Consider the following 26,107-nt stretch of genomic DNA (forward strand, 5'->3'; position numbering starts at 1 on the left):
TATGTAACAAAGAATGTATTCATCATAGAGGCCAAAGGTGTCATTGAATAGAATTAGACGACTGTATGTATATCTTGCCAACTTTATTGGTGAGTTGGATACGCACCACCTGGTCAAAGACGATCTCGAGTTCACCATCCTTGCACCGTGAGAATATCTCAGTGGGCTACCTTCCATCCGGTACCAAGCGCCCTGTCAATTTCAACTCCCACTGCGCACGGCAACTGTGGGACGTGTACCCCTTCGTCATGCCAATGCGAAGGGTATCATACTTGGATTGCCTGGGGTCCGTGATGCCTGGATGACATTTCCGAAAGATAGCATCCCACTCATCCTTGGTGCGGAGTTTGGCGTTGTGCATGGCCATGACGGTGACGTCTCGCCTTCGATACGCCTTGTCTACATGCGGCTCAAACGTCCCCGGTGGGGGAGATAAGAGGTCATTCACTAGGATGACGGAATTCTTGGACCTTCTCGTAGCGACGAGGAGGTTGCTGAGGATGCAGATTACCTCCCTATCTGGCAGGTTCCAGAGTATCGACTTGAAGAGATAGACGTGAGGAGTCTCTGGTTCGTCCTTGAGCGTGAATTGGCTGATATCTTTTGGAAGTTGTTGAACCTCGAGCTCTAGCGTAGGGAACTTTTCTGCGAGGAATCGTGATGCTGTTTCTGGCGTGTGAACAAGGTCTACAACTGTTCTTGGGCAAGTTGCCTTTTCGAGATTTTCGCTGAACCAGGCCTCGAGGAGTTGGTTTCCCGGATCCAGAACTATCGGTGTTAATGGGCATGTTGGGATCCTTGAGGTTGACAAAACTCACAGTCTGCGACGCTTTGCATCGCAGCAGCAAACCTGGTGCCATTTTCAGGATGACTTCTGTGCCAATCATACATCGATTGCCCAAATCTGAAGCAGTCAACGTCTTGTTCTTGAGTTTATGTGTCGCACTCACGCATGTTTAAAGGCAGAGTGGCCTGTCCAGGTAGGGTTTGGTTTCTTGAGTGAGTTTGTGAGATGAGTACTCGCCACTCTCGTCTCAAAGAGTCTGCTTTTTTATTAGCATAGAGACTGCATAATTTTTTCAGAATACTCACTGGAATCCGATAAAGGCCTTCAGGCCGGGATCTTGAACCAGCTCGCGCGAGATCACGCCATGACGAAAGACCTGTTCTGATGACTCGAGGAGTATCTGGTCACATGCTGCAAGTCGTAGCATGGGGAGGAGCTTGTCCCTTGGTATCCCAGTCTTTTCCGAGAGCTCAGCAAGAGTCGTTTGGCCATCCTGGGGAATCTCGTCTAAGACACGGCACTCAAGAAGGCAGTAAAGTACACCCTTGTCCCAGTTGGATGCAACAAACTCATGCAAGAAGTCTTGCGGGCCTCGAAGTGTCCTGCTTAGCTTCTGGATGAGACCGAGCAGCTTGGACTGACTCCGTTCAATATCGGAGCCACGAGGTGGATGATTCCATAGCAACGCCTCAGGACTGTCGTCTTTCCGGTCTTCGAATAGTAGCCCCTCCAGCAGCTCGGCCTCTTTGACAATCTCCCGGGAGAGGGGGGCAATATCTTTCGGATCCATGGTGGCATACGCCGGCAGCTCGTGTTCAAGATGTGAACCTGGACCCTGTCAGGGTTTGGGAATTTCACTGCTGAAGCATTGCAGGCTGTTTTGCATCTTGTATGACCGGGAAACCAATAATTCAATTCTCGCCCTGCGCGTCGGAGCGGGAATGTTTGTCTTCTTTATTCATCCCCGTGAGGCCAGATACTCAGCCGGCTTCCGAGCTCCGGCTGTCAACTGGCGATGTCCCTAGGCTCATCAAGTTGCGGTCAGAGATGAAGCTTGACGGGTCGTATCACCGCAGAGGCGTAATGCTTCACGACAATGTTGCAGCTGGGCTTATGCAGAACCGCGAGAATGACATCCCGAGAGCGACTGGGAATAGGGGTGTCACTGCATAGAAAAGCATCAAAACAGGCCTCGTCACCGGCCATGTTTCTCACTCTGGTCATCCACTTGTCATCATTCCCTCCAAAGTCCCTGCAGCACCATCCATTCAGCATGAGACCGCTCGTTACATTGTCACTCTTTTCCGGCCTCGGCCTTGCCACTGCTGACGTTGCCTCTGTGAGGTCGACCAAAGGCCCTAGTCGAACTATTCACAAGGATGTCGTCGTCATCGGGGGAGGATCTTCTGGAACGTTTGCAGCTGTCAAGCTGCGGAGGATGGGTAAGAAGGTTGCCTTGATCGAGAAGGGCGACCTTCTTGGAGGCCACACAGTGACCTATCAGGTGCCCGATACAAACATCACCATCAACTATGGCGTTGTTGGTTATGGTGACGAGCAAGTCACCAGAGACCAGTTTGCCAGCTTCGATATCTCCATTGTCAACTTCCCAATACCCGAGGGTGGCTTCGGGCCTACAAGCTACGTCGACTTCAGCAATGGCCGCACTCTCAAGAACTTCAACTTCTCAATGGATCTGTCAGGGATTCGAGAGCAGACCGACAAATACCCATACCTATACTACTCGACTCGCCTCCCTGATCCGGTCCCAAAGGACCTTCTCCTCCCTTTTCGAGATTGGGTCAAGAAGTACAAGCTGGAGGAGACCACCTACAACGTGTTCTCTCACCTTCAAGGTCTTGGAGACCTGCCGAATCTGGCAACGCTGTACGTTCTCAAGTATCTCAACAGCGGGTACTTGGAGGTCATGAGCCCTGAATCCAAAGGGGCTCTGGGTCCTGTGCGTGGGAACAATTATGAGCTTTATGAAAAGTCGCACAAATACCTTGGATCTGATGTCTTTGTGAGCTCTACTGTTTCAGAGGCTCGACGTGACTCGAAGGGAGTTCGGCTCAGAGTCAAAACTCCGGATGGTGTCGTGAACATCAGAGCAAAGAAACTTCTCATCACGATACCGCCGATGGTACGAAACATGGAACCATTCGGATTGAGTGATAGAGAGGAGGACCTCTTCTGCAAGTTTACTGCCACGGGATGGTACGTCGGCATTATTCGAGCCGAAGGCCTTCCTGGGGGCTTTTCGTACCAGAACGCGGATCCAGATACTCCATGGAATCTTCCCCAACTACCGGCGCTGTTTGAGATGTCGCCCACTCAAGCACCGGGCCTCTATGCAGTTCGCTACAGCTCCAACGAGGACATTGCCGATTCAGTCGTAAAAGAGGATATGCTGCGCACCTTTGACAGAGTTAGGTTCTCCGTTCTCGGGAACGACACACAGAAGCTTGAGCCTGCCGAACTGCTGGCATACTCGAGTCACGCTCCCTTTGATTTGCACGTCCCGATCGATGAGATTGCAAACGGCTTCTACAACAAGCTCGACGATCTTCAAGGATACAAGAGTACCTGGTACTCTGGTGCCACTTTTGTCTCGCACTCGACTGGTGCTTTGTGGAACTTTACAGACCATCTCGTGGATAAGATGTATGAGTGAAGTGCTCAGATCGCTGCTTTGAACGTTGGTCACTGCCACTAATTCTTCTCTATTGGATGGGCTTTGTCTTAATTCTTCTGTTAATTTCTTTGGTCTACATTTCTTGACCCTTCTCTTCGATATTGGAACGATCGTATAATTCACTTCTTGGTATCATTATTTGAAGAAATTGATGGACTTTCTTGGTCTCTGATATTGGAAATTTGAATATCTTGCAATCTATAACTTTATGTCCTTACTTTCTCTATTTCATTATCCAGCCAGATCCCTAGTCGTGAGAAATATGTGCGTCTATCACAGCCATATCTAACCTTCGGTAGAAATCGCGATCTTAGTCTCTTCCGCTTCCTTGAGTTTCTCACCAAGATTCTCTTGCTCCTTAGGCTTTGAATCATGTCCCTCCATAGGCTTGAAACCCCGAGTGAAGACTGGGCTGGTCTCGACTTTCTTCCAGTCGTGAAGCATGTAGCCGTTCTCGACTGAGCACTTGACCTCTTCTTGCCCACGGGGGATCACATCGGCCTCATACACCTTGATTGCCTCGTTAAGATCCGTTTCTCCACGAAAGACGCTCTCTAATCCAGTCATGAGGTAGGAAGTATCGCAGATGCAGTGATTGAGTCCTTGGCCACGATCTGGAACCTGTCAGTGTTGCGCCTCTGTCGTATGTTACATATGTTGGCTTACATGGTGGCATTGGGTGCGCAGCATCGCCGATCAGCGTTATCCTTCCACCATGGTTGTTCCACGGCTTTGTGATCCAGTAGCTAATGTCAGCTTTATGGACTTCAGTGTCCTCGGGCAGCCAGAGAAAGGCTGATCTAGCGGGATCGCCCATCCCTGCTGCTCGTTCTTTGAGCAGGGCTAGTCGTTCGGGATAACTGAGCTTGTGGTTGGAGTCACCCATCCAAGCCATGGCCATATGGAAGATCCACGACTCGGGGTGATCTGGGCCATCTGGCATATTGGAGACTATAGAGAGCCAATCAGTGATAGCACGCAAAAAGGATCACGGATTGTGACCTACTGGACTGGAAGGCGTGAAATGACTGGTTGCTAAGAGCTAGGAAGCTCGTAGGGTAATCTCGTCGCACATACTTGGCCTTCTCTGCATCATTGTAGCAGACGGTCATGTTTGTGTGGAAGATGGGGAATTTGCTGACAGCTGCCTCCTCAGCGCTTCCCATAGCAAACTCGCGAACTTTGGAACGAGGGCCATCTGCTCCAACAATGATGGAACCGGAGACAATGGTACCGTCAGTAAAGGATGCAATGACACCTTGGCCAGACTCATTGAAGGCGACATCGACGAGGTTCTTGCCATACTGAACCTCAATACCTTCTGCACAAAGAGCTCTCATTCTGCTCCGTGAGACGCGAAGCCCCTTTTCGTAAGGGACACCAGTGAGCAAGTTTCCCGTCTCAGCCTGGATGATGGGATAAAGCCCACCGGCCTCGACGGGTACGGCTGGGTTACACGAGATCAGTGGAATCTGGGAGAAGACTTCAGGAGGCACAATATTCTCCAGGCGGTCCAGAGCCCAGTGGATTGCCATTGTCCACTCATTGCTGCGGTAGTTGAGGCAGACCTCCTTCTCGAAGATTGAGTAGCGGATTCCCAGCTGGATGCGTTAGTATAGATGCGAGAATTGTCGAGTAGAGACATACCCTCTTGAGGCCCTGTGCCACAATGAGGCCGGTGATTCCTAGAAGCAGCTAAATACTGTGTCACCATGAAACGGATTCTGGAGTTACTCACCAGCGCCGATGATAATGACATGGATGTCTTTGTCGGGCATGTTGATCGCTTGTAGCTTGTGAGAAAAGACTAGAGGCTGTGCGGTAGAGACTGGTAGGTCAGGACATTGAGGCTGCAGCAAGGGCGCTTTTGACTACGACTGACTCTATTCCGGCACCACTTTCACTATCCAAGGCCGTAAGCAGGAACCCAACTCGGAAGCCGAAGTCCATTCAAGTCCGTTTCGCGTTCCGCCTTCCAGGTTGGTCATGTCCGTTATGGTCAGCATGTGACCAAGGGGAAGCATTAGAGCCCATTTACTAGGGATTCGCTGAGAAGCATGGTCCCTGGAATCACACTGAACTCACTGAATGATCAAATCCCATCAAGATGTTGGCTTTAGGATTGTGGTTGTTGGCGGCGCTGCCTTTGCTTGTGAGTCGCGAATTGTCGAGACATTGAACCCCTGCTAATTACTGCCAGGCCTTGCTGAGAATCGTCTACAACGTCCTTTTACACCCCCTGAGGCACCACCCGGGTCCAAAACTCTGGGCAGCGACGAGAATTCCCTGGTGTTGGAACCAATACCAAGGGAAGCTGAACCATCGACTGGTGGAACTTCACCATCAATATGGCCCAGCAGTTCGAGTGGCACCAGACGAGGTATCGTACACTTCTGACACGGCTTGGAAGACGATATACGGTCATAGAACTGTTGAGATGACCAAAGACCCTATCTTCTCCCTGGTCACGCCCACAGGGGTACCCAGTGAGTCTGTTCCTTGACAATGGTAGTTCTGGTACTGACAAGCCAGACATTGTGACGGCGGATCGTGTGACACATTCTAGACATCGACGCCTCCTTTCCCACGCATTTTCTGAAAAGGCTCTTCGTGAGCAAGAAGACATTCTTGTCCAATATTGCACCAAGTTACTTGATCAGCTTCAAGCACGTTGCTCGGATGGCCCCTTGGACTTGGCGAAATGGTTTCCCCTGACGAGTAAGTTGGATGACTCCTTGGAGTTCCATTGAGTACTAATGTTCCTTTAGCATTTGATCTAATCGGATCTCTTGCCTTTGGCCAAGACTTTTCTTGTATTGACACTGGAGAACCCCATCCCTTTGTGGCATGCATCAAGGGTGTATCTAGAGAGTTGATCATGAGTCAGATGGCCCAATACTATGGCTTCGGCTCTCTAAGATACTTCTTTTTCTTACGAGGCTCGGCAAACTCACGGTTCGCCAACGCAATGCGCGCAAAGGAGATGGTAGAAGATCGAATCGCCCGAGGCCCAACCGACGATCGCAAAGACTTTTGGCACCATGTCCTGGCTGCTGAGGATCAAGGCAAAGGCTTGACACCTGATGAGATGGTGGTAGATGCTTTTAGCATTGCGATAGCTGGATCTGATGGCACTGCCACGGCCTTGGCAGGTACCACTTACCTCCTGTTGACGCATCGAGATGTCTATCAGCAGCTTCAGGGCTGTGTCAGACAGGAGTTCGAAGCAGAGGAGGACATTACCACTTTGGCGCTTTCGAATGACAAGGTACCACTCCTGGGTGCAGTCATTCAAGAGGCCATGAGACTATTCCCACCAGTTGCAGCTACCCTACCGAGGGTTGTCCCTCCTGGCGGAGAGGCCATTGACGGCCTCTTTGTACCTGAAGGCACCATTGTCGGTGTCAACCAGCTCGCCGCTTACCACTCTGAAAAGAACTTTGGCCAAGCTTCAAAGTTTCTACCAGAGCGATGGCTCAACGAACAAGGAGACTGCAGAGCAGTTTTTCAGCCCTTTTCAGTCGGGCCCCGAAACTGTCTCGGCAAGAACTTGGCCAAGGCAGAGCTGAGGTTGATCCTTGCGAGGATGCTGTGGAGGTTTGACATGGAGCTCTTGCCAGAGTCTCAAGGATGGATGGATGGGCGGAAGATTTACGGGTTCTGGATAAAGCCGCCGTTGATGGTCAAGTTCTCTCCTAGAGCAAATGGAGTGTGAGAGACATGTGGTCAATGAGAGGTGGTTTGCTTGAGTTTAACTGCAAAATATTTCATCTGTTATACTGAGTTATAGTTTGTTAATAACTTCTTCCCTGCTCCCATGATTATGAAAGAAAGCTGATCTGAAATGCTAGATATATGTCCTGGATTCTTATCGAAGCCATATGGACGTATACAATCTAGATTTATCTGCCTCAAGGGTTGACAGAGCTTTTACGGACTCTGTACTGAAAGTTTTAGGCGCAATATTTTCTCTCCAAATAGTACTCTATTGTCTAGAACCTTCCGTTTCTGCTGGACTATTGAAGTTCACTACATGTCTCACGCCTGTTTTCTTCTCTACCCTCCGGCCCACCTCCTCTCTGATCCCACCACGACCTAGTCTACAATGCAGCATCTAGCCCTCACTCACTCCTTGGTTCCAATAAAGTGGTAGATGGTCCCAAATGGAGGGAGAACACGTGTCTCGCCGTTGGTGAACCTCCAGCCTGTAGTGTCAATGCCCTCTGCTTGGATAAGCTTAAACATCTCCTCGGGAGTGCGGCCTCGCAAGCATGAGACGTAGCCGTTGATTACAAAGAACAGAGGGACGACGGGGATGATGTAAGTGAAGAAGAGATGCATGGGAGACCACCACCACCAGAGTAGAGTGGTCACAAAGGGGGAGAGAATGACGAATGTGGTAGTGATGAGTGATGAAGGGGTTCGGTGAGTAAGCTCAAAGATCCTGCATTTGTTAGTACTAGCGACATCAACAACTGACAGTACACTTACATGAACGCATCGGACTCCTCAATGCAGCTTCGAAGCACCTTGCGAGCACCAGCGTCGTCAAAGTGATGGAAGCACATGTTGAAGATACGAAGTTCCTTCTTGTCACGGGCAGCATATCTCGACGCCTTGGTGGCATCCACGGGCTTCTCCACATACGATATGTGGTCACTCTTAGCGGTGATGGCCTTCCAAGCGTCTAGATCCGGGAACAGATCCGTGAGCAGGAACTCAATGGGAGGCTTCCCCTCCGAGGCCATTCGCTCGTTGAGAACCTCCTCAAAGATGGGAGTCGGACCTCCAGCCCCGGCACAGGCATCCACAAAGTGATACTCGCTTGGATGCCCAGGGAGGTTGGCGGTGATGACATCGCACATCTGTGCAGCCGTGGAGGTGGTCCTGTTGAACCCAACAGTACTCCAAACGGCGGCGAGCGAGCGATGGGCGTACTCGCGGAGCCAGATTGGGCACCACGAGTAGTCCTCAATCTCAATGAGGTGAAAGCGGGGGAGGATAACGACCATGATGGGCAGTTCGGGAAGAACAAAGACAAGAAGGGAATGATTTTCCTGTGAAACTTGGGTTTTGTCAGATGATGGTGTACTGCTTCTACACCAAGGTATTATACGATTCGCGACGTCTGCTGGTAGTGGGTTGCCTCAACAAGGTGCGAGTTGCGGAACCCGAGTTCTATCAAAGCACGTTTTATCTGATGGACTATGGGAGACGGAATACGAGGTGTCCGGACCCAAGAGTATGGTATAGGTGATGCAGCCAAGGGCTGGTTATTTGGGTATGCACATATGTCGTGAACGTCCGAGGATTCCGCAACGGACGCCGAGTTGGAGTTCCGTTTCGGCAGCGTGTCTTTGCATAGGGAGCAAACATGCGATTCAGGGGTTGTAAGCCGTGACGTCTATGAGTTGATGAGCTTTCCTTAGGCATAAGCAGAGCTAGCACATGTCCACATATCCAGTTACCGTTGTTTGTGCAAATCTGTGTTAATTCATACCTGAATGACAAAGCTGGTATTTGGTGTGTTTCTCTGCGTCCAAGACATTGCTTTCGGCTTGTGCTATGACTGTGTAAATGTTCCAACGTCTTCCATCCTGAACAAATTCTAGTTAATCCAACAGAATATCTTAGGGGCTGTGATTAATTATGTAGAAGATATGGGAGGGACTAAGATATGAAGTTTAATGAGATAGCGAACCAATAAATCACTACCCAGTATCAGATAATATAAGGCCAAGATTTGTGTTGTACATCGCCAGGGTCTACCTACCCTAGGGACTGACATCACATAGCTTGTGTCCTGAGCGTTAATGACTTAAACTCCCTTGAATTTCAACACACTCATGTTTTGATAACTGTTTTCTCTACCGATTCGGCCACCAACCCATTCGACCTGTGAGAGGGCAAGTGGAATGCTCAACAAGGAGTTGGCGTAATGCCTCACAGGCTTACAATGAGCTTCTCTCCGCTGCTGCGGGCCTCAAAGTCAAGTAACCCGGCACCAACTGCATCCCATCCCTTGCCAATGACCTTAATGGGGACAGGGAGCTTGTAGGTTCCCTCCTCCAAAAGTTTACCGAGACCTGCCATTGCCCCCTTTCCCCTGGGAGCCTCAAAGACGTTGCGCCCGAAAACCACGGCCTGATTGATACCCTCGGGAGCGGAAACCTTGACTCCGGTGAATACCTGCGAGTATAGGCTCGGGCCATTGTTATCCAATGTCTTAAAGAGGTTGGGGTCTTCTGCAGCGGCGGTAACACAGTCGAGGATTGCGTCCACACCCCCTGGAACTGCTCCCGTGACGTCAGACACGAGCGAAGATGATCTTCGATCAATGGTTTCAGTGACGCCCAGAGATTTGAGGCGTTCCGAATGCTCGAGAGAGGCCGTGGCCAGAATGGTTGCGTGGGGGAGGGCAAACCGAAGCATCTGGATGGCAGCTCCTCCAACGGCTGAGCCACCGCCAAGAACAAGGATGCTTCCAGGTGGAGAGACGGACTCGCCAGGTGCTCTTGACGAGATATGAGGAATTGGCACATGGAGACCAACGAGAATGGCGGCCGCGGCGGTTAGATAACAGATGCTAGAGCACAGCATGAGCCAACGGTTCTGTAGTGTTTTCAGGGGTAATGAGGGCGTAGGCGTATACTCACGGCAGAGACACAACTTGCTCAAAAGTGAGCGATGCAGGTTTCTGAGATACGAAATGCTGAGGCACAGTGACGACTTCTTGGAAGCCAGCTGTCTTGCCGCCGATGCCGCAGAGGGCAAAGACCTCTTGACCCGGCTTGAAGTCAGTGACCTCGTCACCAATTTCCTCGACGATACCGGCGCCGTCGAGACCAAAGACTGCAGGCCAAGATCTGATCATCTCTCCGCGAGTCAACATCTTGTAGTCCAGGGGGTTGAGTGCCACGGCCTTGATACGAATGCAGACATCAGTCGGTTCGGGCTTGGGTTTCGGAACCGTGGCGAGAGCGAAGGGGCCGCCTTGCTTGACGGCTTGGTACTGGAGCATCATGTCGGACATGCCTGATGGTGAAGTGTGTAGAAGCTGAAGAGTTGATGGCCTCGAAAAGGACGTGGAAGTTGAAGAGGTGAGATGATTGCGGAGGAGCAAGTGCGCCGAGGGCAGAAGGGAATTCACGCGTCTCATCTCTTATTCACTGCCACCAAAGAGACTGAATGGAAGTAGTAATTAACTCCGAGACAATTCGAGGAAGGAACAAGAGTGCACAGCATCATACAAAAACACCCTCGCGCCTCGTGCTCCGTGGGCGGACTTAGTGCATGCCCAAAACGTCGCTGAAGAGCCAACCCCGTTTTATGTCTTGGAGTTGCGGCTGCATTAGATTGCGCTATTAGAACATTATTGCAATTTGTACGGGAGCCGACTTTGGAGTTTTCAGAGGATTTTGATACTTGAAGACTGTGTCCGTCGTCGTCATGAGCTTACGCAGCCATATATCCCCTTTACCAGCAAACTCATTCGGGAGCCAGATGAAGGCATTGGTCGGAAGCCGGTTACAGAGTCTGTAGGTTTCCGTAGTGTATAGAATGAGAGAGGCGGAATTATCGGCGTTAAGAAATGTTATAAAATAATGAAGGATCCGCATAACTCACGAGTCGAAGCCATCGCCAACTCGTCCCAAAGAGGAAATCCTTAACTTCTAACTCCGGCTTCACGCAAAGGCCCCTGTTCCTTGCTGCACTAGAGCTCCGATTCTGCATCCAACCAACAGTTGAGCTTGAGGGGAATTGCTGCATCGTCATGGACTCGGCTACCGAGGCCTACGCGGAGACGCTCCGGATCAACCACTTCAAGCCAGAGGAAGTGCCTTGGCGACGCCTTGGGCAGTGTAAGTAGTTCAAGATTGTGACCTGCTTCAATTATAGTAGGATTTTCTAAGTGAATGGTAGATCTATGGCGCCCCATTGAAGATGGGTCCAACACGCAGTATCGACTGGCCGTCATCGAGAGCCTGCTCCCACCCAAGTCTGATGGTCCCGTCTTTCACTTTCATGAGATGCATGACGAGGGCTTCTACGTCAAGGAAAGCCTCTTGGACCTCCACGCTTTCTAGAGGATAAACTGACATGGGCTGCATCGCAGAAGGGCACAGTCCGCTTCCACTCCCCGGGCCGCCCCGACGTCGACTGCAAGGCTGGAGAGATGCTGACGATTCCCATTCGCCTGCCGCACAAGTTTAGCAACCCTTTTGACGAGGAGGCTGTCTTCATCAATACGGCCACACCCGGTTTCTTTATTCGCTACTTTGAGCATCTTGAGGCTCTGATTGGTAGTGGTAAGGAGCTCACCCCCGAAGCCAACATTGCTGCTCTACGCCGCTTTGCGACCATTCCGCTTAGTGAAGAAGAGGTCAATCGTCTGGAGGAGATAGCAGCTGCGAAGAAAGAAGTGCAAGACAAAGAATGAGGGGTAGAGAGTTGTATTGTTTTTCTAACTCTGCTTTTGCTTGTGTGTTGAAACGGTTATCACCAATGTATCTGACAGATATATCTAGACTGAAGATAGAAAATAGTGAAGACGCCCCAGCTCCTTAACCCTCAGATATCAACTCCAAAAAACAATATTAAAGGAGGGAATGCTGTTATTCGTCAACCTCGAAAACAGGAATGTCGTTTGCTGCTGCAAGAAAGTCAAAGGCGAAGAGAGGGTCCTCCTCAGCGCGAGTAACGTGATGATCCGTAAACCTTGTTGTGATATCAAATAACTCTGTCTGATTAGAAAGCCTTTGTCTTTTCCCCACATGAACTGCCGCCTCGGGGTGCTGCTTGTATGACGCTGGCCACGGTGAGAGAGTCATTGTTCCGTGGCTTGCATTCCCAAGCCATGGCGAACATCCGTTAGGGGATTCGAGTGGCTGCATGAACGGGAGAAGCATCGACGTGGTGGAAACTGCTTCACTCACAGATGCAGCCGTAGATTGCGCCTCGGTATCTGGAGGAGTGCCTTTGAGTGAGCCACCGATACTCCCTCGTTGAGAGGACGAGGATGCTATCGATTGGAGGCTGGATAGTTCATTAAAGGCCATAGATGGCGTGCTTGTGACCTTGGGAAACACCTTTTGTCGTACGATGCGAAGAAGAGATTCGAGTGTTCGACTCAGTTTCAACGGAAGATTCTCGACGTGTTCTTGGTCGGCTGCCGAAGCGTATCTGTCACGCAGAGCCTCCAAGAGCAGGATTTCCTCTTCTGGCTGGCCGAAGGCGTCATTGGAGGATGCTATTGGCTGTATAATGTTTCGGGCGATTATGAACACAGCTGCCAGGGGGAAGTTTGCGGCCAGCCTTGGTAGGGCGGAAGCCAAGATCTCGCCCTCGTCCGGTGTGGAAGCTCTCTTCTGAGAGAGGATTTCTCTTGTGCTGTCCGAGTTTGCCAGAATTATCGGACTGCATGACCGAGTATGTCCGAGGAGTCGATCTAGAGCTTCCACCATGCGAGGATCTGGCTGTGCCGTTGTTGCCAGGAGGAAGAGGAGGCAGCTGGCCTTTGCATCTCTCAGCGCCTGATGGGAGTATTTGGTGTCCTCACTGGCTCTTAGAACACAAAGTCGGGTTGTAAAGAAAGACAGCATCAATGTGGCTGAGTCGACGGATGTTGGCGGTATCTTGGTGATTCGATGTGTCGAGTCCCATTGCTCCAGTTTCTGCTCTAGTTGCAATAGAAGTTGAGTCTGCTTTGACGGAGGCAAATCGGGTGATTCAGAAGCATGGAGGTTCCGGTAAACATCGTCTTGAATCTTTGAGAGGTCAATCCTAGACGAATATCTGGCTTCGTCACCCTCCGATGGTCGAGCAACGCTGGAGTCGTAGCCTGGCAGACAGGAGGTCGCTCCTCGGCATACAACGGCGTTCTTGTCTCGAATGTAGAGAGACCTGAAGACCTTCTGTCTTTCAATAATAACTTCAGGGGGGCAGTCATGGAGGGAGGCACGGGCCTGGTGAAGGCCTATTGTTCGAGCCAGATGGCAAGCCTGGGCAAAGATGAGTTCTGCAAGGACTGTGGTGCTGTATTGCTCCGTCACGTAGCTCTACAGAAATACGTCAGTGATCATTCAGCAAATACATGGGGCGTAGAAAACCTACCAGCAAAGCCAGGGCCTGGACATTGACGAGTCTTGGCGTCAAGAACACACGCGGATTATTCACAGCCATACCCAGCGTTTGCAGAAAGGGCTGGATAAAAGGGCTGTTGCCGTGACTTGTCTGATCCTTTCCAATAGCCAGTAGAACAATGACGTTGAAGCATACGGCCCAGCCCTCATCCGATGGCCTTGGAGGCTGCGAGTAGATACGATCGAGATTAGCTTGAAAGTTGGACCTTGTAAAGATGTCGGTTGCGTAGTCGGCGCTCTTGAGGAATTGCCCAACGACGATGTTGAGAAATTGTCTAGGAGGGAGGCAGATGCCCGTATGGTCAGAGGCTATATCAAGCTGCTGCTCCTTGCTAGCCTCGGCAAGCATCTGCTGCAGCATGACGCGCACAGCAACACCATCACCCGAATCATGGTCCGAGGTCCCAAAGACAGGGTCGTCGTGGAACTCCTTGCAGAGCGTGTAGAGGGAAGACGGTCCGTGGTATCGGTCCACAGACTGTGACACGTCCCGTACTATGTTACGGTCCTTGCGGGGAGCAGCCGCTGTCTCATCCGATCTTGCCGCCGTGTCTTCGGGGAGCCAGTCTTCCCCCGGCGTGGGCAGTGACTTGGCTCCGTTGCCGCTCCTGACAAGCGACGTCAAGGTTGAGAGGTCGCTTTGGATGCTGCTCAGTTGATCCTCGAGCGCCTCGAAGTTCTGGCACCTGAGACATAAAGGCTTGAGTTTCTTGTGCTTCCAGTAGAATGGAACAGGTAGGGCGAACTTACAGGAGCTTGACGTGGTTGATACGCTTCCCAGGGGACGAGTAACGGCACTCGACGCCATCTCGCTTACAGCTCTCGCATTGGGGACGCTCCCTTCCGCAGCGTATCTTGCGAGCTCGACAGTGAGCGCATGCGAGATCGTGAGTCGACCACATTTGCGGTTGCTCCATCGTCTAGAGTCAGGATCCGGCTAGCGAACGAGGTAGGGATAGATGAACAAACCTCTTTAGTCTGGGTATTCCACATCCTTGCAGCAGATCTCAGCGGAGAGGCCCATAAAAGATGATCGAGGCTTCCAAGAGATCTGAGGTATATAGTAGGTTAGCCTAATCAAGGAGGAGGCCAGTTCGTCACAGACACCACGGATATGGTACCACGCTAGGCGCCATTACGTGAGACTCTACCTTGCAAGAAGAGAGATGGAAGAGATAGAAATGGTCTTCCAGGCTTCCAAAAAGGCCTTCGGAGGGTTCTTCTCTCCAAGGTCTCGAAATGCTCCAGAGTGGCTTGGCCGATCGCTGACCGACGCCGTCAGATTCTCCTCCACACATACGGGAACTGTTATGTACTAGGTGAGCTTAGTCTATGGGCTCGAGGTGGTACAGTGAATCATTATCAGCGGGACTCCAATCGTTCCGTTCCGTACAGGCTGAAGCCCCCTGCAACATGGAGATGCCGTTCTGCAGGTGTATCCGTAGGGGTCGTGTTCAGAGGTTCAGGGCTAGAAATACCTCGTGATAGACTGGAATCTTTCTTCTCGAGAAACATCGCTAGTATCTTACACTAGCAAACATCGCCCCGATGGCTATCGAATGCACTGACTCTCCCCTCTCTGGCCTATGGAGGCCCCAGGACCATCTCAAGTACCTGCACTACGGTTCCGGGTGCGTCGAGAGACACCTCTTGAGCGTGATCCCTTCCCCTACCTCCAAGGTCTTCATAATCACTGGCAGCTCCATGGCCAACAAGACACCCGCGATCCGCAATCTAGAGGAGTTTCTCGGCGAGCTCCACGCCGGGACCTACTCGGACATCAAGCAGCACGGCCAGGCCGAGGGAGTTGATGAGGCTACCCGGCTGGTCAACGAAGACGACGAGATCGATACGGTGGTGTCCGTTGGAGGCGGCTCGCCCATTGACTCGGCCAAGATGGTCTGCTTCCGCATACACGAATCGACGGGGAGGACTCTCACGCACATCGCCATCCCCACGACGCTCAGCGCTGCCGAGTGCACAGCCGGGGGAGGTTTCACACGCTCTGACGGCACCAAGCTTGGTTTCATGCACCCTTCCATGGGTGTGGGCGCCATCTTCTACGACGCCTCGTTTGCTCGACACACCCCCAAGCGCCTCTGGCTCTCGACGGGTCTGCGGGCGGTAGATCACGCAGTCGAGACTGTGTATCATCCAAACGCCTCCGAGGTGCCGTGGAAGGCCCTAGCTCAGTGGGCTCTGGCTGTTCTAGTCGAATGTCTTCCGGCAGCAGATAAGATCCATGGCTCTGATACTGCCGACGACATCACTACCAAGCTACAACTCGCTGCTTTTGCCAGTTCTGGCCTTCGTGGTTCCAACTTTAGAGACGGAATGGGCCTCTCGCACGCTCTAGGCCACGCTCTTGGAAGTCCTTATGGAATCCCTCGTAAGTCTAGCATCTCTTACTATCACACGCCCCGTCTTACTTTGATCCCCTTGGAGGGACGGGCGAACAAGGCTGAACCCTCCTTCCTGAGACACCCTTGAGACACGTCCAATCGGATCTGCAGAAGGCGTGGTGTGACAGAGGCACAATGTCGGGATGATGTAACCCTACACAACTGACAAAACAGCGACAATAAGCCCAAGACGAGAAAGATGCCGGCAAATGGAATCTCTGCTGACCAACGAGCCTCCCAGACGGTGAAACCAGCTGTCTGACGCTGGGTCCGGTCCTCCGCCACAAGGCAGAGACGGACGAGGCGGCCGCCCAGCAGATCGCCCGTCTGCTTCCAACCTTGGGGGAGAATCGCCGAGGAGAAGACGCTCGCGGTGAAGCTATTGAAGTGTCACAGCGTGTGGAGGCCCTGGTGAGGGAGTTGGGGCTGGAGCAGCCGTCCCTCTCAGCACGTGGAGTTGGCCGTGAGCAGGTTGCCGTTATCGCCAGGAGAGCATCTGGAGGGGAACCAAGCAAGGAGATTCTCGCATTGGTTGAGAGTTTGTTCTAGTCGGATGCCGAGATGTATCTTACCCGTAAACTTCAGTATGGCTTCAGATCTACCCGTCTTATACCAAATAGGGCGTCATCTGTGATCCATAAGCCGTCCCGTTTCAGCTGCCACCTCCGGGATGCAACATAATCAAGCACAGCCTCGGTTCCTCCAGATATGATCTACCAATACCCTTACCCAGAGCCTGTGTAGTGTATCTCCCTGCCTATACCGGCCTAGCCAGCCGCTCGATGACTCCCGTTTCTGGTATTTTCCCGATTGGAGAACTCTATTTCGACTCGATGGCTCCATTGGCTCAGCACACCATCCTTGGATAACATTCGCACGCCCAAGGATGAGATGGGCTCTGCGCGAATCACGCCATGTGCATATACGACGGACTTTTGCCTTCAATGCCACGTGCTTATGCAGCTCAGCCTGGGCTCGTCATCTCGCCAACGTCGTTGATTGTCTCTTTCATGCATTGTCATACGCCGGCAACAGCATACGAGAGCCGAATCTACCGGGTCAGCCGGGCATAGCTATAGGCTCCGGAGAGATTGCGTTCGAGGCCAAGGAAGTGAATCTGCAGAGCGGGATCTCCTAGAGACCAGAGATATTGAATTATAGTTGATAAGATAATAGATCTCACGGCAAGACTGTCTATATAAAACAATGTTTTGAAACATTGTCTGTTTAAAAATAGACTTCTCATAAGCTGTCAAACCGTCAAGCCACATACAACTGAAACCATCAACTCCAACTTCCAAGGCAAGACGGAGGAATATGAAAAAAGTCTTAATGAGGGAAGAGAAAACTAGTAACATTACACATGACGTGAGGCTCTTATCTCTTCCTACTGGGATCATTATAGCCAGGCCGTTAACTGGCGGGGTGACCAAGCTGACATTGTCAGGTCAACTTCCTGATTAAGCCGAGAGCAGAGGATAAACCGGGACAACTCACCAATGAAGAGGATCATTGTCAATATGTATGTAACGCTACAAGACATGAGCCACAGGCACGGTTGTTCTGGTTGTGGCACAGGTGGTTGCAAGTCGGGACTTCACAGAAGATGGACATGTCATTGACATGAGATATAGGAGATGGGAGCAAGACGAAGTCCCATACTTTTCAATTATGAAACATCTATGCTAATAGTTGATTCAAATCAGGTGTAGCATATCTATTGCTGTCTGATGCCCATTCATAGATAATTAAACCAGTTCCCCATCTGTAATGTGAAACTCGAACCATCCAGTCACAAACTTGGTTCTCGACGGGTCAGAGAAGACGGCATGATCAGGATCAACCACGGTCTTGAACTTTTCCTCATTTTTTACTTTCACGTAATCTTCAATGTTCCTGAATACGATCTGCACGATGCAGTCGGCGTCATCAACCTTTTCCGAGGGGAGGTTAGGGAGGATGCGGTCGATTAGTGCTCGCCCCTTGGTCGAGTTGTGTTGCTAGATAGCATTAGTTATGCCTTTTAATGTACTTCTCCATACTCATTATGATATACTTGCCATGTGATATGAAACAATCTTGTTCTTGATGAGCAACTCGTTCAGATGTCCCGCGTGTGTCTCACTGACGTACTCATGATAGGCATCTTCATCCATCCCAGGCTTTCGATAACCAAAGATGGTCACCGAAAAGAGCTGATGAGTCTTTGATGACATGGTGCCTTGCGAGAGGAGCAAACCGAGTCTTGGTACAGCGACACCTTCGTCAACGACCCGAGCGGCGATGTGTCCGGATAAAGACGCGTGCAGATGATGGCTTTTATCGCTTTTCTTGGAACACCCAGACACTAGCACATTCCCAACCTGTTTCAATCTGTCTTCGATAACAGCCGCAGCTTCGCGATCGTGATGTCCGGGGGGCGAGTCGGACGCCGAGGACCGTCCTTCCCAACGGTTCCGAGATGTCAATACACAAGCCGCTCTGGCGCTTACATCTCGAGCTGAGTGCATAGTGCTGCCTAGCTGTCCCGGAGGCCATGTGACGCTCATTCTCAGTGAGATTAGATGCGTCTAGCCAGGTCTGAGGTCCTTTCGCAAGCCGACGGTTGGGTGGTGGCGGCTAGGCTGGTCGAGGTGAGGCCAAGGACTCAGAGGCAGGGAACCATATAGTGCAGGTATCGGGCGCTTGAATGCTTGAGAGATCATCATTCAACATTCAACAGCAGATTTTCAACATGAAAAACTGCAAAATACTCCTGTTTGGAGATCTATCTGTCCCTTTCGAGGGACAACTCCAAGTACTTCTGCACGTTCACGACAACCCCTTGCTCACCTCCTTTTTCGAGCAAGCTGGAGCCAGGATCAGAGATGAGATTGGGCTTTTGACTACACAGCAACAAAGCCTGTTCCCTCGGTTTACCACCCTAATCGACTTGGTTTCGAAGCTTGGTGAAACAGAAGGCACGCCAGTCCTGAGGTTTTGCCTTCTCCCAATCTGTCAGATAGGGCAGTTCATAAAGTGAGTAACTGACACAATTCCATAGACCTCATAACTAACAAGCATAGTTACTACGGTCGCAATGGACGTCAGTATCCGTCGCCAGATGAGGCCTATTGTCTTGGCATTTGTGCTGGGGCATTCTCTGCAGCAGCAGTTGGTTCATCGTCATCTCTCTCAGAGCTGGTCAACATAGCCAGCGAAACAGTTATTATTGCATTTAGAACAGCACTTCATTCATTCAGCATCAAGAACGACACAGTTGGCAACAACGAGGAGCATGGGAGGAGTTGGTCAGTTATCATTCCAGGGGAGGAGAAGGAGATTCAGGAGAAGCTAGGTCGATGGGGGGCATCAGAAGTAAGTCTCTACCTATCATCCACTGATCCAACCGGTAACTAACGTATTTAGAATCTACACGATCTTTGGAGACCTTATATCAGTGCCACAGCACCCACCAACATCACCTTAAGTGGCCCACCAAGAGTGCTTCAGGGGTTCGTTACAAGCCAGCAACTCAAATCACACGAACTTCCCATTCACTCACCATACCATGCTCCACATCTCTTTGATGAATCTGCTCTCGGAGAGATTGTCAAGGATGTGTCTTGCAATAGCCTCTCATTTTTCCCACTCATTTCGGCTTCCACCGGAGACTTGACCACAAAAGACGGTTACAGGAGTACAATCACGGCCGTGATTAAGGACACTCTTATCAACCAGGTGAAGTGGAACTCGATCCTGGAAGGGACGATAGAGCAGCTTCAAAAGACTGGTTGCGAAAGCTGCAGCATCCTTCCCTTTTCCAGCAACGCCTCTCAGCTTCTTTCCACAGCTCTCAACCGCGCCAATCTCAACGTCGAGGTTAACCAGGTTCCTGAGGTTACCAAGTCACAATCAACACATGGCCACTTTTCAGACTCAAAGATTGCTATAATTGGTTACTCCGGCCGCTTTCCCGACTCTGCCTCCAACGAAGCATTCTGGGAGCTGCTGAGAGCTGGCAAGGATGTCCACCGCGAGGTCCCAGAGGATCGCTTCAACTGGAAAACACATTACGATCCCACAGGAAAGACCAAGAACACCAGTCGGGTCAAGTATGGATGCTGGGTCGAGAATCCAGGGCTCTTCGATGCACGATTCTTCAACATTTCGCCTCGTGAAGCCGAGAATACGGACCCAGCGCAGCGATTAGCCATTACTACGGTCTACGAGGCAATGGAAATGGCCGGCATGGTCCCCAACAGGACACCATCTACACAACAAGACCGTATTGGCTGCTTCTTTGGAACAACTAGTGACGACTGGAGAGAAGTCAACAGCGGACAAGATGTCGATACCTACTTCATCCCCGGGGGCAACCGCGCCTTTGTCCCGGGGCGTATCAGTTACTTTTTCAGGTTCTCAGGTCCAAGTCTCAGCATGGATACTGCCTGTTCATCCAGTTTCGCTGCTATCCAAACAGCTTGTGCCTACCTCTGGAGGGGAGAGTGCGACACTGCAGTAGCTGGCGGTACCAATGTCCTCACCAACCCCGACAACTTCGTGGGACTTGACCGAGGACACTTCTTGTCGACAACGGGTAAGTAAAGTTACCAAGTTGCTATGCAGTAGTTGTGCTAATATCTTCGAGGCAACTGCAACGCCTTTGACGACGGAGCCAGCGGTTACTGTCGAGCAGATGCCGTCGGCTCTGTCATTCTCAAGCGCCTCGAAGACGCCGAGATGGACAATGACCCCATATTTGGCATCATCTCAGGAGCAACCACCAACCACTGCGGCCAGACAGACAGCATCACTCGTCCCCACGAAGGTGATCAGACGTCTGTCTTCAAGCGCATCATCCGCCACGCTGGAGTGAACCCTCTTGATGTGAGCTACGTCGAAATGCACGGTACGGGTACCCAGGCCGGAGATGCCACCGAAATGAACTCGGTGCTCTCCGTCTTTGTTCCGGGGCACCAACGCATGCCTCGTCACCCCCTACATCTCGGCTCAGCAAAGGCAAACATAGGACACTCTGAATCTGCCTCTGGAGTCTCGTCACTCATCAAGGTGCTCATGATGATGAAGCACAACGAAATCCCCCCACACTGTGGTATCAAAACCAAGATCAACCACAACTACCCCCTCGACCTCAAGGACCGCAACGTCAACATCGCGTCTAGACCTACCCCATGGCTTAGGGACGACGCCCCGTGCGGGAAGAGACTGGCCTTCTTGAACAACTTTAGTGCGGCTGGTGGTAACACGGCTGTGCTACTCGAGGATGCACCTCTGCCAAGAGATCTGCAAGCCGACCCCCGAACTTTTCACCTTGTGGCTGTTTCTTCAAAGACGGCCAAGTCTCTCAGGGGAAACATTGAGGCGCTCATTTCTCACCTTGAGACGTCGAGGCATGTCTCGGTCTCTAGTCTCGCATACACAACTACTGCGAGGCGCATGCATCATGGGTATCGCATCGCTGCTATTGGCTCCGACATAACCTCGATCGCTCAGTCTCTGAGGTCGAAGATTGATAATCTAGATCCAAAGCCAATCCCACCAGTCACCAGGGTTCCCAATGTGGCATTCATGTTTACGGGGCAAGGGTCCTTCTACGTCGGACTGGGAAGAGAACTCTACCTTCACGTGTCCTCCTTCCGAGAAGACATGACACGATTCGAGAATACGGCCATTAGACAAGGCTTCCCCAGTTTCCTTGATGTCGTCCACGGGTCGCAAGCCACCGAGTCGCCTGACCCGGTTGTCTCTCAGCTCGCCATCACCTGCCTCCAGATGGCCCTCACAAGACTGTGGATGTCTTGGGGTGTGAAGCCGAGTCTCGCCATTGGACACAGTCTGGGCGAATATGCCGCTCTATTTACAGCCAATGTCTTATCCGCCAGTGACACCATCTTCCTGGTGGGTACACGGGCGAGGTTACTCACACGGCATTGCAAGCCTGGCACCCATTCGATGCTGGCCGTCAAGGCATCTGCGGATGTCATCAGACCTCTGATTGAAGACTTCAAGGCTGAAATCGCGTGTCTGAATCAACCTACTGGAGTAGTTGTGAGCGCCGAGGTTGAAGAGATCAGTCAGTTGACCCAGGTCTTCAAGACCAATGGGCTAACTACGACACAACTCGATGTACCCTTCGCTTTCCACTCGGCGCAAGTCGAACCCATCTTGGAAGAGTTTGAGTCAAAAGCGCAGGCAGTGAGGTTCTACGCCCCCTCTATTCCATATGTCTCCCCCTTACAATCAGAGGTCATCTCCAAGGAGGGTGTTCTGAATGGCGCGTACCTTGCCAAGGCATGTCGTCACACAGTCAGCTTCCAGGCCGCATTGGAAGCAGCCAAAAACAGTGGACTATGCAGTGAAAAGACCATCTGGTTGGAGATTGGCCCCCATCCAGCGTGTTCCGGCATGGTCAAGGGGACCCTGGGGAGCAATTCCAATGCTGTATCGACACTCCGAAAAGACACAGACACCTGGAAGGTCCTATCTACAACCCTTGAACAGCTTCATCTAGCAGGTATCCAAATCGATTGGAATGAGTACCACCGAGGCTTTGAAAAGTTCAATCGCGTGCTTGAGCTGCCGAGGTACAGCTGGGACCTGAAGAACTACTGGATCATGTATCGGAACGACTTTTGTCTCACCAAGGGCGATGGTACACAACCTACAACTGTGGTCTCAGATACTCCAAAGCCTGCCAAGTACTTCTCTCCTTCTCTCCAGAGAGTCATCGAGGAAGAACACGGCAACGAATCTTCGTCCATTCTGGTCGAGTCGGATGTTCATGACCCGAAACTTGTGTCCGTCTTTACGGGGCATCGGGTCAATGGTGCACAACTATGTCCTTCTGTAAGTCAAAGTTCGCAAAATCTGTCGAATTCCTTATACTAACTAGGTGCTAGTCACTCTGGGGTGACATTGCAATGCAACTCACCAGCTACATGATGGAGAAGCGATCCCTGTCGGCTGAGAACACAGGGATGGATGTCACTAGAATGCAGATACAAAAGTCACTCGTCCTCAACCCAGATCTCAGTTCCCAACTATTCAGGGTATCAGCAGCAGCAACATGGCCTACCAGCTCAATCAAGTTTTCGATATACAGCGTCAGCGATCAGGGGGTTAAGACAGTGGACCATGCCACCTGCACCATCAATATTTCTCCCGCCAAGACCTGGATTAGTGAGTGGAAGAGAAACACATATCTCATTCAGAGCAGGATCGAGGCTCTCCGAAAGTCTGTGGAGCACGGTGAGGCTCATCGGATGAAGCGAGCCATCGTCTACAGGCTATTTGCCAACATTGTGGAATACGATCCAGACTACCAAGGCATGAGAGAAGTGATCCTCAACAGCGAAGATCTCGAGGCTGTTTCGACAGTCAAGTTTGAAGTGGGTGACCAAGGTTTCTACTTTAACCCAAAGTGGATGGACAGTCTTGGCGGAGTTGCTGGCTTCATCATGAACGGCAACGATAGCCCTCATCCAAAAGCTGAAGTGTTCATCAATCATGGATGGGATGGCTTCAAGTGTATCTCGAGATTTCAACCTGGAAAGACGTATCACAGTTACAACAGGATGCAGCTTCGTGAGGGCACGCTATACGCAGGGGATACTTACATCTTTGATGGAGATGAGATTGTTGCCGTGATACAGCAGATTCAGGTATGTCGAATTGGCTCTCATCTAGGGTATTTCTAACTGCGTTAGTTCTTGGGGGTCCCACGTCGAGCTCTTGATGGCCTCAGGCCTATGTCCAAGTCAAGCCAGAAACCAGTAGCAACATCCAGGAGCACGGCACAAACTGTTCCAACTCCAAGACTGGTGGAAAAGAAACTCTTCCCAGCCTCGATACCTCCTCAGGCTGCCCCATCCCCCTCAGGTGGAGTCTGGTCGGGGATACTTGGCATCATTTCAGAAGAGGTCGGCGTTGGCATCGACGATCTCAAGCCTGACACAGAGTTTGCGGAACTCGGTCTGGACTCCCTCCTGTCTCTCACGATCACAGGTCGTATACGCGATGAGTTGGATCTAGATCTTCCTTCCACCATCTTCGCCGAATACCCTTCAGTACGAGACCTTCAGCAGCTGCATGGATCTGATGCTGCACCATCATCGACAGTCACCGACGTGAGTGATGAAGAGAAGTCAGGCACATCAACACCAGACACTTCCCTGGCTTCAGAGCCCGAGGCTTTAGACCATGTCCACATTCTTCGCTCCACAATATCTGAAGAAACCGGCATCAAGTTGCAAGATCTTGCACCTTCCACTCGACTAGATGAGATTGGCATTGACTCACTCCTGGCCTTGACGACGATGGGCAGGTTGAGTGAGATATTCGAAGTTGAACTCTCATCCTCTCTTTTTGCAGAGAATGAGACTCTTTTGGAAGTCGAGAAAGCCATTGCTACAGCTCTAGGGTTGGACAGCAAGCCAACACGAGTTACAGCCCCAAAACCCCTGCCATGCCCATCAACGAGCGATCCAGTTGTTCGTGATGCACCTCACGCGACTTCCATCTTGCTTCAGGGGTCCGCCAGCTCCGCCACTTCAACTGTTTTCATGTTCCCAGACGGCTCGGGTTCCGCATCGTCATATGCTACTCTCGCTCGCATTGACCCGAGGGTGGCTGTCTACGGACTCAACTGTCCCTGGCGCACAACTCCCCAGGACATGGCCCGGTCTGGATGCACCCTTGTCCAACTCTCGGCCAAGTACCTGACCGAAATCCGGCGCCGACAGCCAAAGGGGCCGTACAACCTCGGCGGATGGAGCGCGGGGGGCATCTGCGCCTTCGAGGCGGCCAGGCAGCTCGTGACCGCGGGGGACACGGTCGAGAACCTGATACTCATCGACTCGCCGAACCCAATCGGGCTTCAGAACCCGCCGGCGCGCATGTACGACTTTTTCCAGCAGCTCGGCATCTTTGGGTCTGGGGGCAACGTGCCCAAGTGGTTGCGCCCGCACTTTGACGCCTTTATCGGAATGCTCGACGACTACGAGCCAGTCCCGTGGCCCAAGGGCTCAGGCGAGGCCCCCAAGACCTTGATGCTGTATGCAAAGGACGGCGTCTGCAGTGATCCAGACGGCCCCAGGCCCGAGATCCGACCTGACGATCCACGCGAGATGATCTGGCTGCTCAACGACCGGACTGACTTTTCCGCCGACGGTTGGGCATCGTTGCTGGGGAGGAGTCGCATCACGGTGGAGGTTCTGGAGGGAGTCCACCACTTTAGCATGATGGATGCAGGGAGGCAGATGGATAAGATGGGAGAACACATCAGGAAGGCGGTTTTATAAGAATGAACGCTGGGTTTGTGAGGTTTGTTTCTAGGTGCAGGCGCATGTTCTCAGGTTGGGATTCAAGGAGGCCAACTCCTGTCGTTCTTTTGCCTGATTTGTTCTTCATTTCATGACAATCTCAATACATCATCGGTCTTGAATCAGTGACGCAGATAAGAATTAGTCTTATATTGTGAGTGCAACGGTCCCTCGCTGAACTGGAGCCGAGATCCGGAATAGGGGACAAGCATGACGATCCGTGTATCGGATTGTCAGAAGACGATAAAGGGAGGAGAGGAGAGCGGTCTGATAACCGAATGGTTCTTGGCGGCACCTCTTAAAGGCCATGTCGGTCTGCCAAGATCAAAAAGTGCAGATCCGTTCCGACTGGTCCAGGACATCTGGTGCTGTGTCAGGTCATGGAGTTGTTGCCTCCAGCGACTTCCGAGCCGATATTAGAACGGTCCATGTACGACCTCGTCGGGCACCCAGCAAAGTTTTTATCCTTGTAAGTAAGCATGATTAAAGTCATACGTTTACCGGTCTTCCCCATGCAGCGCGCGTTCAAGATTAGGGTTGCAGGGCCTAAGCTGCAGATCAACCGGCCGGTCGGGAGCGGGGCGGCTTTCGGGCCGGGCACGTCGGGGTAGAATTCCAGCGGGAGACAGGCACGGCAGGTCGGCGACTGGTGGGGCCACGGTGGGTCCTTGGCGGCTCCAACATGCCCGGCCGAGAGCCCGAGTTCCGTGAACAGGCCGGCTATCACATGGGGGGATAAGAACTTTTTTTTCCCCTTA

The 26,107-nt window shown here is 51.7% G+C and overlaps 10 protein-coding genes across 10 annotated transcripts; 5 read left to right on the forward strand and 5 right to left on the reverse strand.

The window, feature by feature from the left end:
* Nucleotides 1-166: 166 nt before the first annotated feature.
* Nucleotides 167-1,577, reverse strand: NCS57_00232200 (uncharacterized protein; the record flags this gene model as incomplete). Its single annotated transcript, XM_053052355.1, has 4 exons — nt 167-768; nt 819-904; nt 951-1,043; nt 1,093-1,577. The coding sequence occupies 4 exons, from the start codon at nt 1,575-1,577 to the stop codon at nt 167-169; spliced, it is 1,266 nt and encodes a 421-aa protein (XP_052917601.1).
* Nucleotides 1,578-2,060: 483 nt separating this feature from the next.
* NCS57_00232300 (uncharacterized protein) lies at nt 2,061-3,461 on the forward strand (the record flags this gene model as incomplete). Its single annotated transcript, XM_053052356.1, has 1 exon — nt 2,061-3,461. One exon carries the CDS (start codon nt 2,061-2,063, stop codon nt 3,459-3,461), a length of 1,401 nt encoding a protein of 466 aa, XP_052917602.1.
* A 306-nt stretch (nt 3,462-3,767) lies between these two features.
* NCS57_00232400 (FAD-binding-3 domain-containing protein) lies at nt 3,768-5,260 on the reverse strand (the record flags this gene model as incomplete). Its single annotated transcript, XM_053052357.1, has 5 exons — nt 3,768-4,096; nt 4,149-4,433; nt 4,489-5,083; nt 5,130-5,167; nt 5,221-5,260. 5 exons carry the CDS (start codon nt 5,258-5,260, stop codon nt 3,768-3,770), a joined length of 1,287 nt encoding a protein of 428 aa, XP_052917603.1.
* A 329-nt stretch (nt 5,261-5,589) lies between these two features.
* Nucleotides 5,590-7,197, forward strand: NCS57_00232500 (uncharacterized protein; the record flags this gene model as incomplete). The annotated part of the gene is made up of 4 exons (XM_053052358.1): nt 5,590-5,634; nt 5,683-5,968; nt 6,015-6,200; nt 6,251-7,197. 4 exons carry the CDS (start codon nt 5,590-5,592, stop codon nt 7,195-7,197), a joined length of 1,464 nt encoding a protein of 487 aa, XP_052917604.1.
* Nucleotides 7,198-7,607: 410 nt separating this feature from the next.
* NCS57_00232600 (uncharacterized protein) lies at nt 7,608-8,494 on the reverse strand (the record flags this gene model as incomplete). The annotated part of the gene is made up of 2 exons (XM_053052359.1): nt 7,608-7,926; nt 7,974-8,494. The coding sequence occupies 2 exons, from the start codon at nt 8,492-8,494 to the stop codon at nt 7,608-7,610; spliced, it is 840 nt and encodes a 279-aa protein (XP_052917605.1).
* Nucleotides 8,495-9,425: 931 nt separating this feature from the next.
* On the reverse strand, nt 9,426-10,515 carry NCS57_00232700 (PKS-ER domain-containing protein; the record flags this gene model as incomplete). The annotated part of the gene is made up of 2 exons (XM_053052360.1): nt 9,426-10,068; nt 10,139-10,515. 2 exons carry the CDS (start codon nt 10,513-10,515, stop codon nt 9,426-9,428), a joined length of 1,020 nt encoding a protein of 339 aa, XP_052917606.1.
* Nucleotides 10,516-11,256: 741 nt separating this feature from the next.
* NCS57_00232800 (Cupin-2 domain-containing protein) lies at nt 11,257-11,922 on the forward strand (the record flags this gene model as incomplete). Its single annotated transcript, XM_053052361.1, has 3 exons — nt 11,257-11,344; nt 11,406-11,533; nt 11,599-11,922. The coding sequence occupies 3 exons, from the start codon at nt 11,257-11,259 to the stop codon at nt 11,920-11,922; spliced, it is 540 nt and encodes a 179-aa protein (XP_052917607.1).
* Nucleotides 11,923-12,097: 175 nt separating this feature from the next.
* On the reverse strand, nt 12,098-14,617 carry NCS57_00232900 (Zn(2)-C6 fungal-type domain-containing protein; the record flags this gene model as incomplete). The annotated part of the gene is made up of 4 exons (XM_053052362.1): nt 12,098-13,540; nt 13,596-14,310; nt 14,375-14,535; nt 14,594-14,617. 4 exons carry the CDS (start codon nt 14,615-14,617, stop codon nt 12,098-12,100), a joined length of 2,343 nt encoding a protein of 780 aa, XP_052917608.1.
* Nucleotides 14,618-15,172: 555 nt separating this feature from the next.
* Nucleotides 15,173-16,575, forward strand: NCS57_00233000 (Fe-ADH domain-containing protein; the record flags this gene model as incomplete). Its single annotated transcript, XM_053052363.1, has 2 exons — nt 15,173-16,013; nt 16,268-16,575. The coding sequence occupies 2 exons, from the start codon at nt 15,173-15,175 to the stop codon at nt 16,573-16,575; spliced, it is 1,149 nt and encodes a 382-aa protein (XP_052917609.1).
* A 2,185-nt stretch (nt 16,576-18,760) lies between these two features.
* NCS57_00233100 (Polyketide synthase) lies at nt 18,761-25,328 on the forward strand (the record flags this gene model as incomplete). The annotated part of the gene is made up of 6 exons (XM_053052364.1): nt 18,761-19,044; nt 19,092-19,383; nt 19,435-20,605; nt 20,657-22,875; nt 22,929-23,690; nt 23,736-25,328. 6 exons carry the CDS (start codon nt 18,761-18,763, stop codon nt 25,326-25,328), a joined length of 6,321 nt encoding a protein of 2,106 aa, XP_052917610.1.
* Between the last annotated feature and the right edge of the window lie 779 nt (nt 25,329-26,107).

This window comes from Fusarium keratoplasticum, chromosome 2 (genome assembly GCF_025433545.1).
Source record: "Fusarium keratoplasticum isolate Fu6.1 chromosome 2, whole genome shotgun sequence".
Lineage (NCBI taxonomy): Eukaryota > Fungi > Ascomycota > Sordariomycetes > Hypocreales > Nectriaceae > Fusarium > Fusarium keratoplasticum.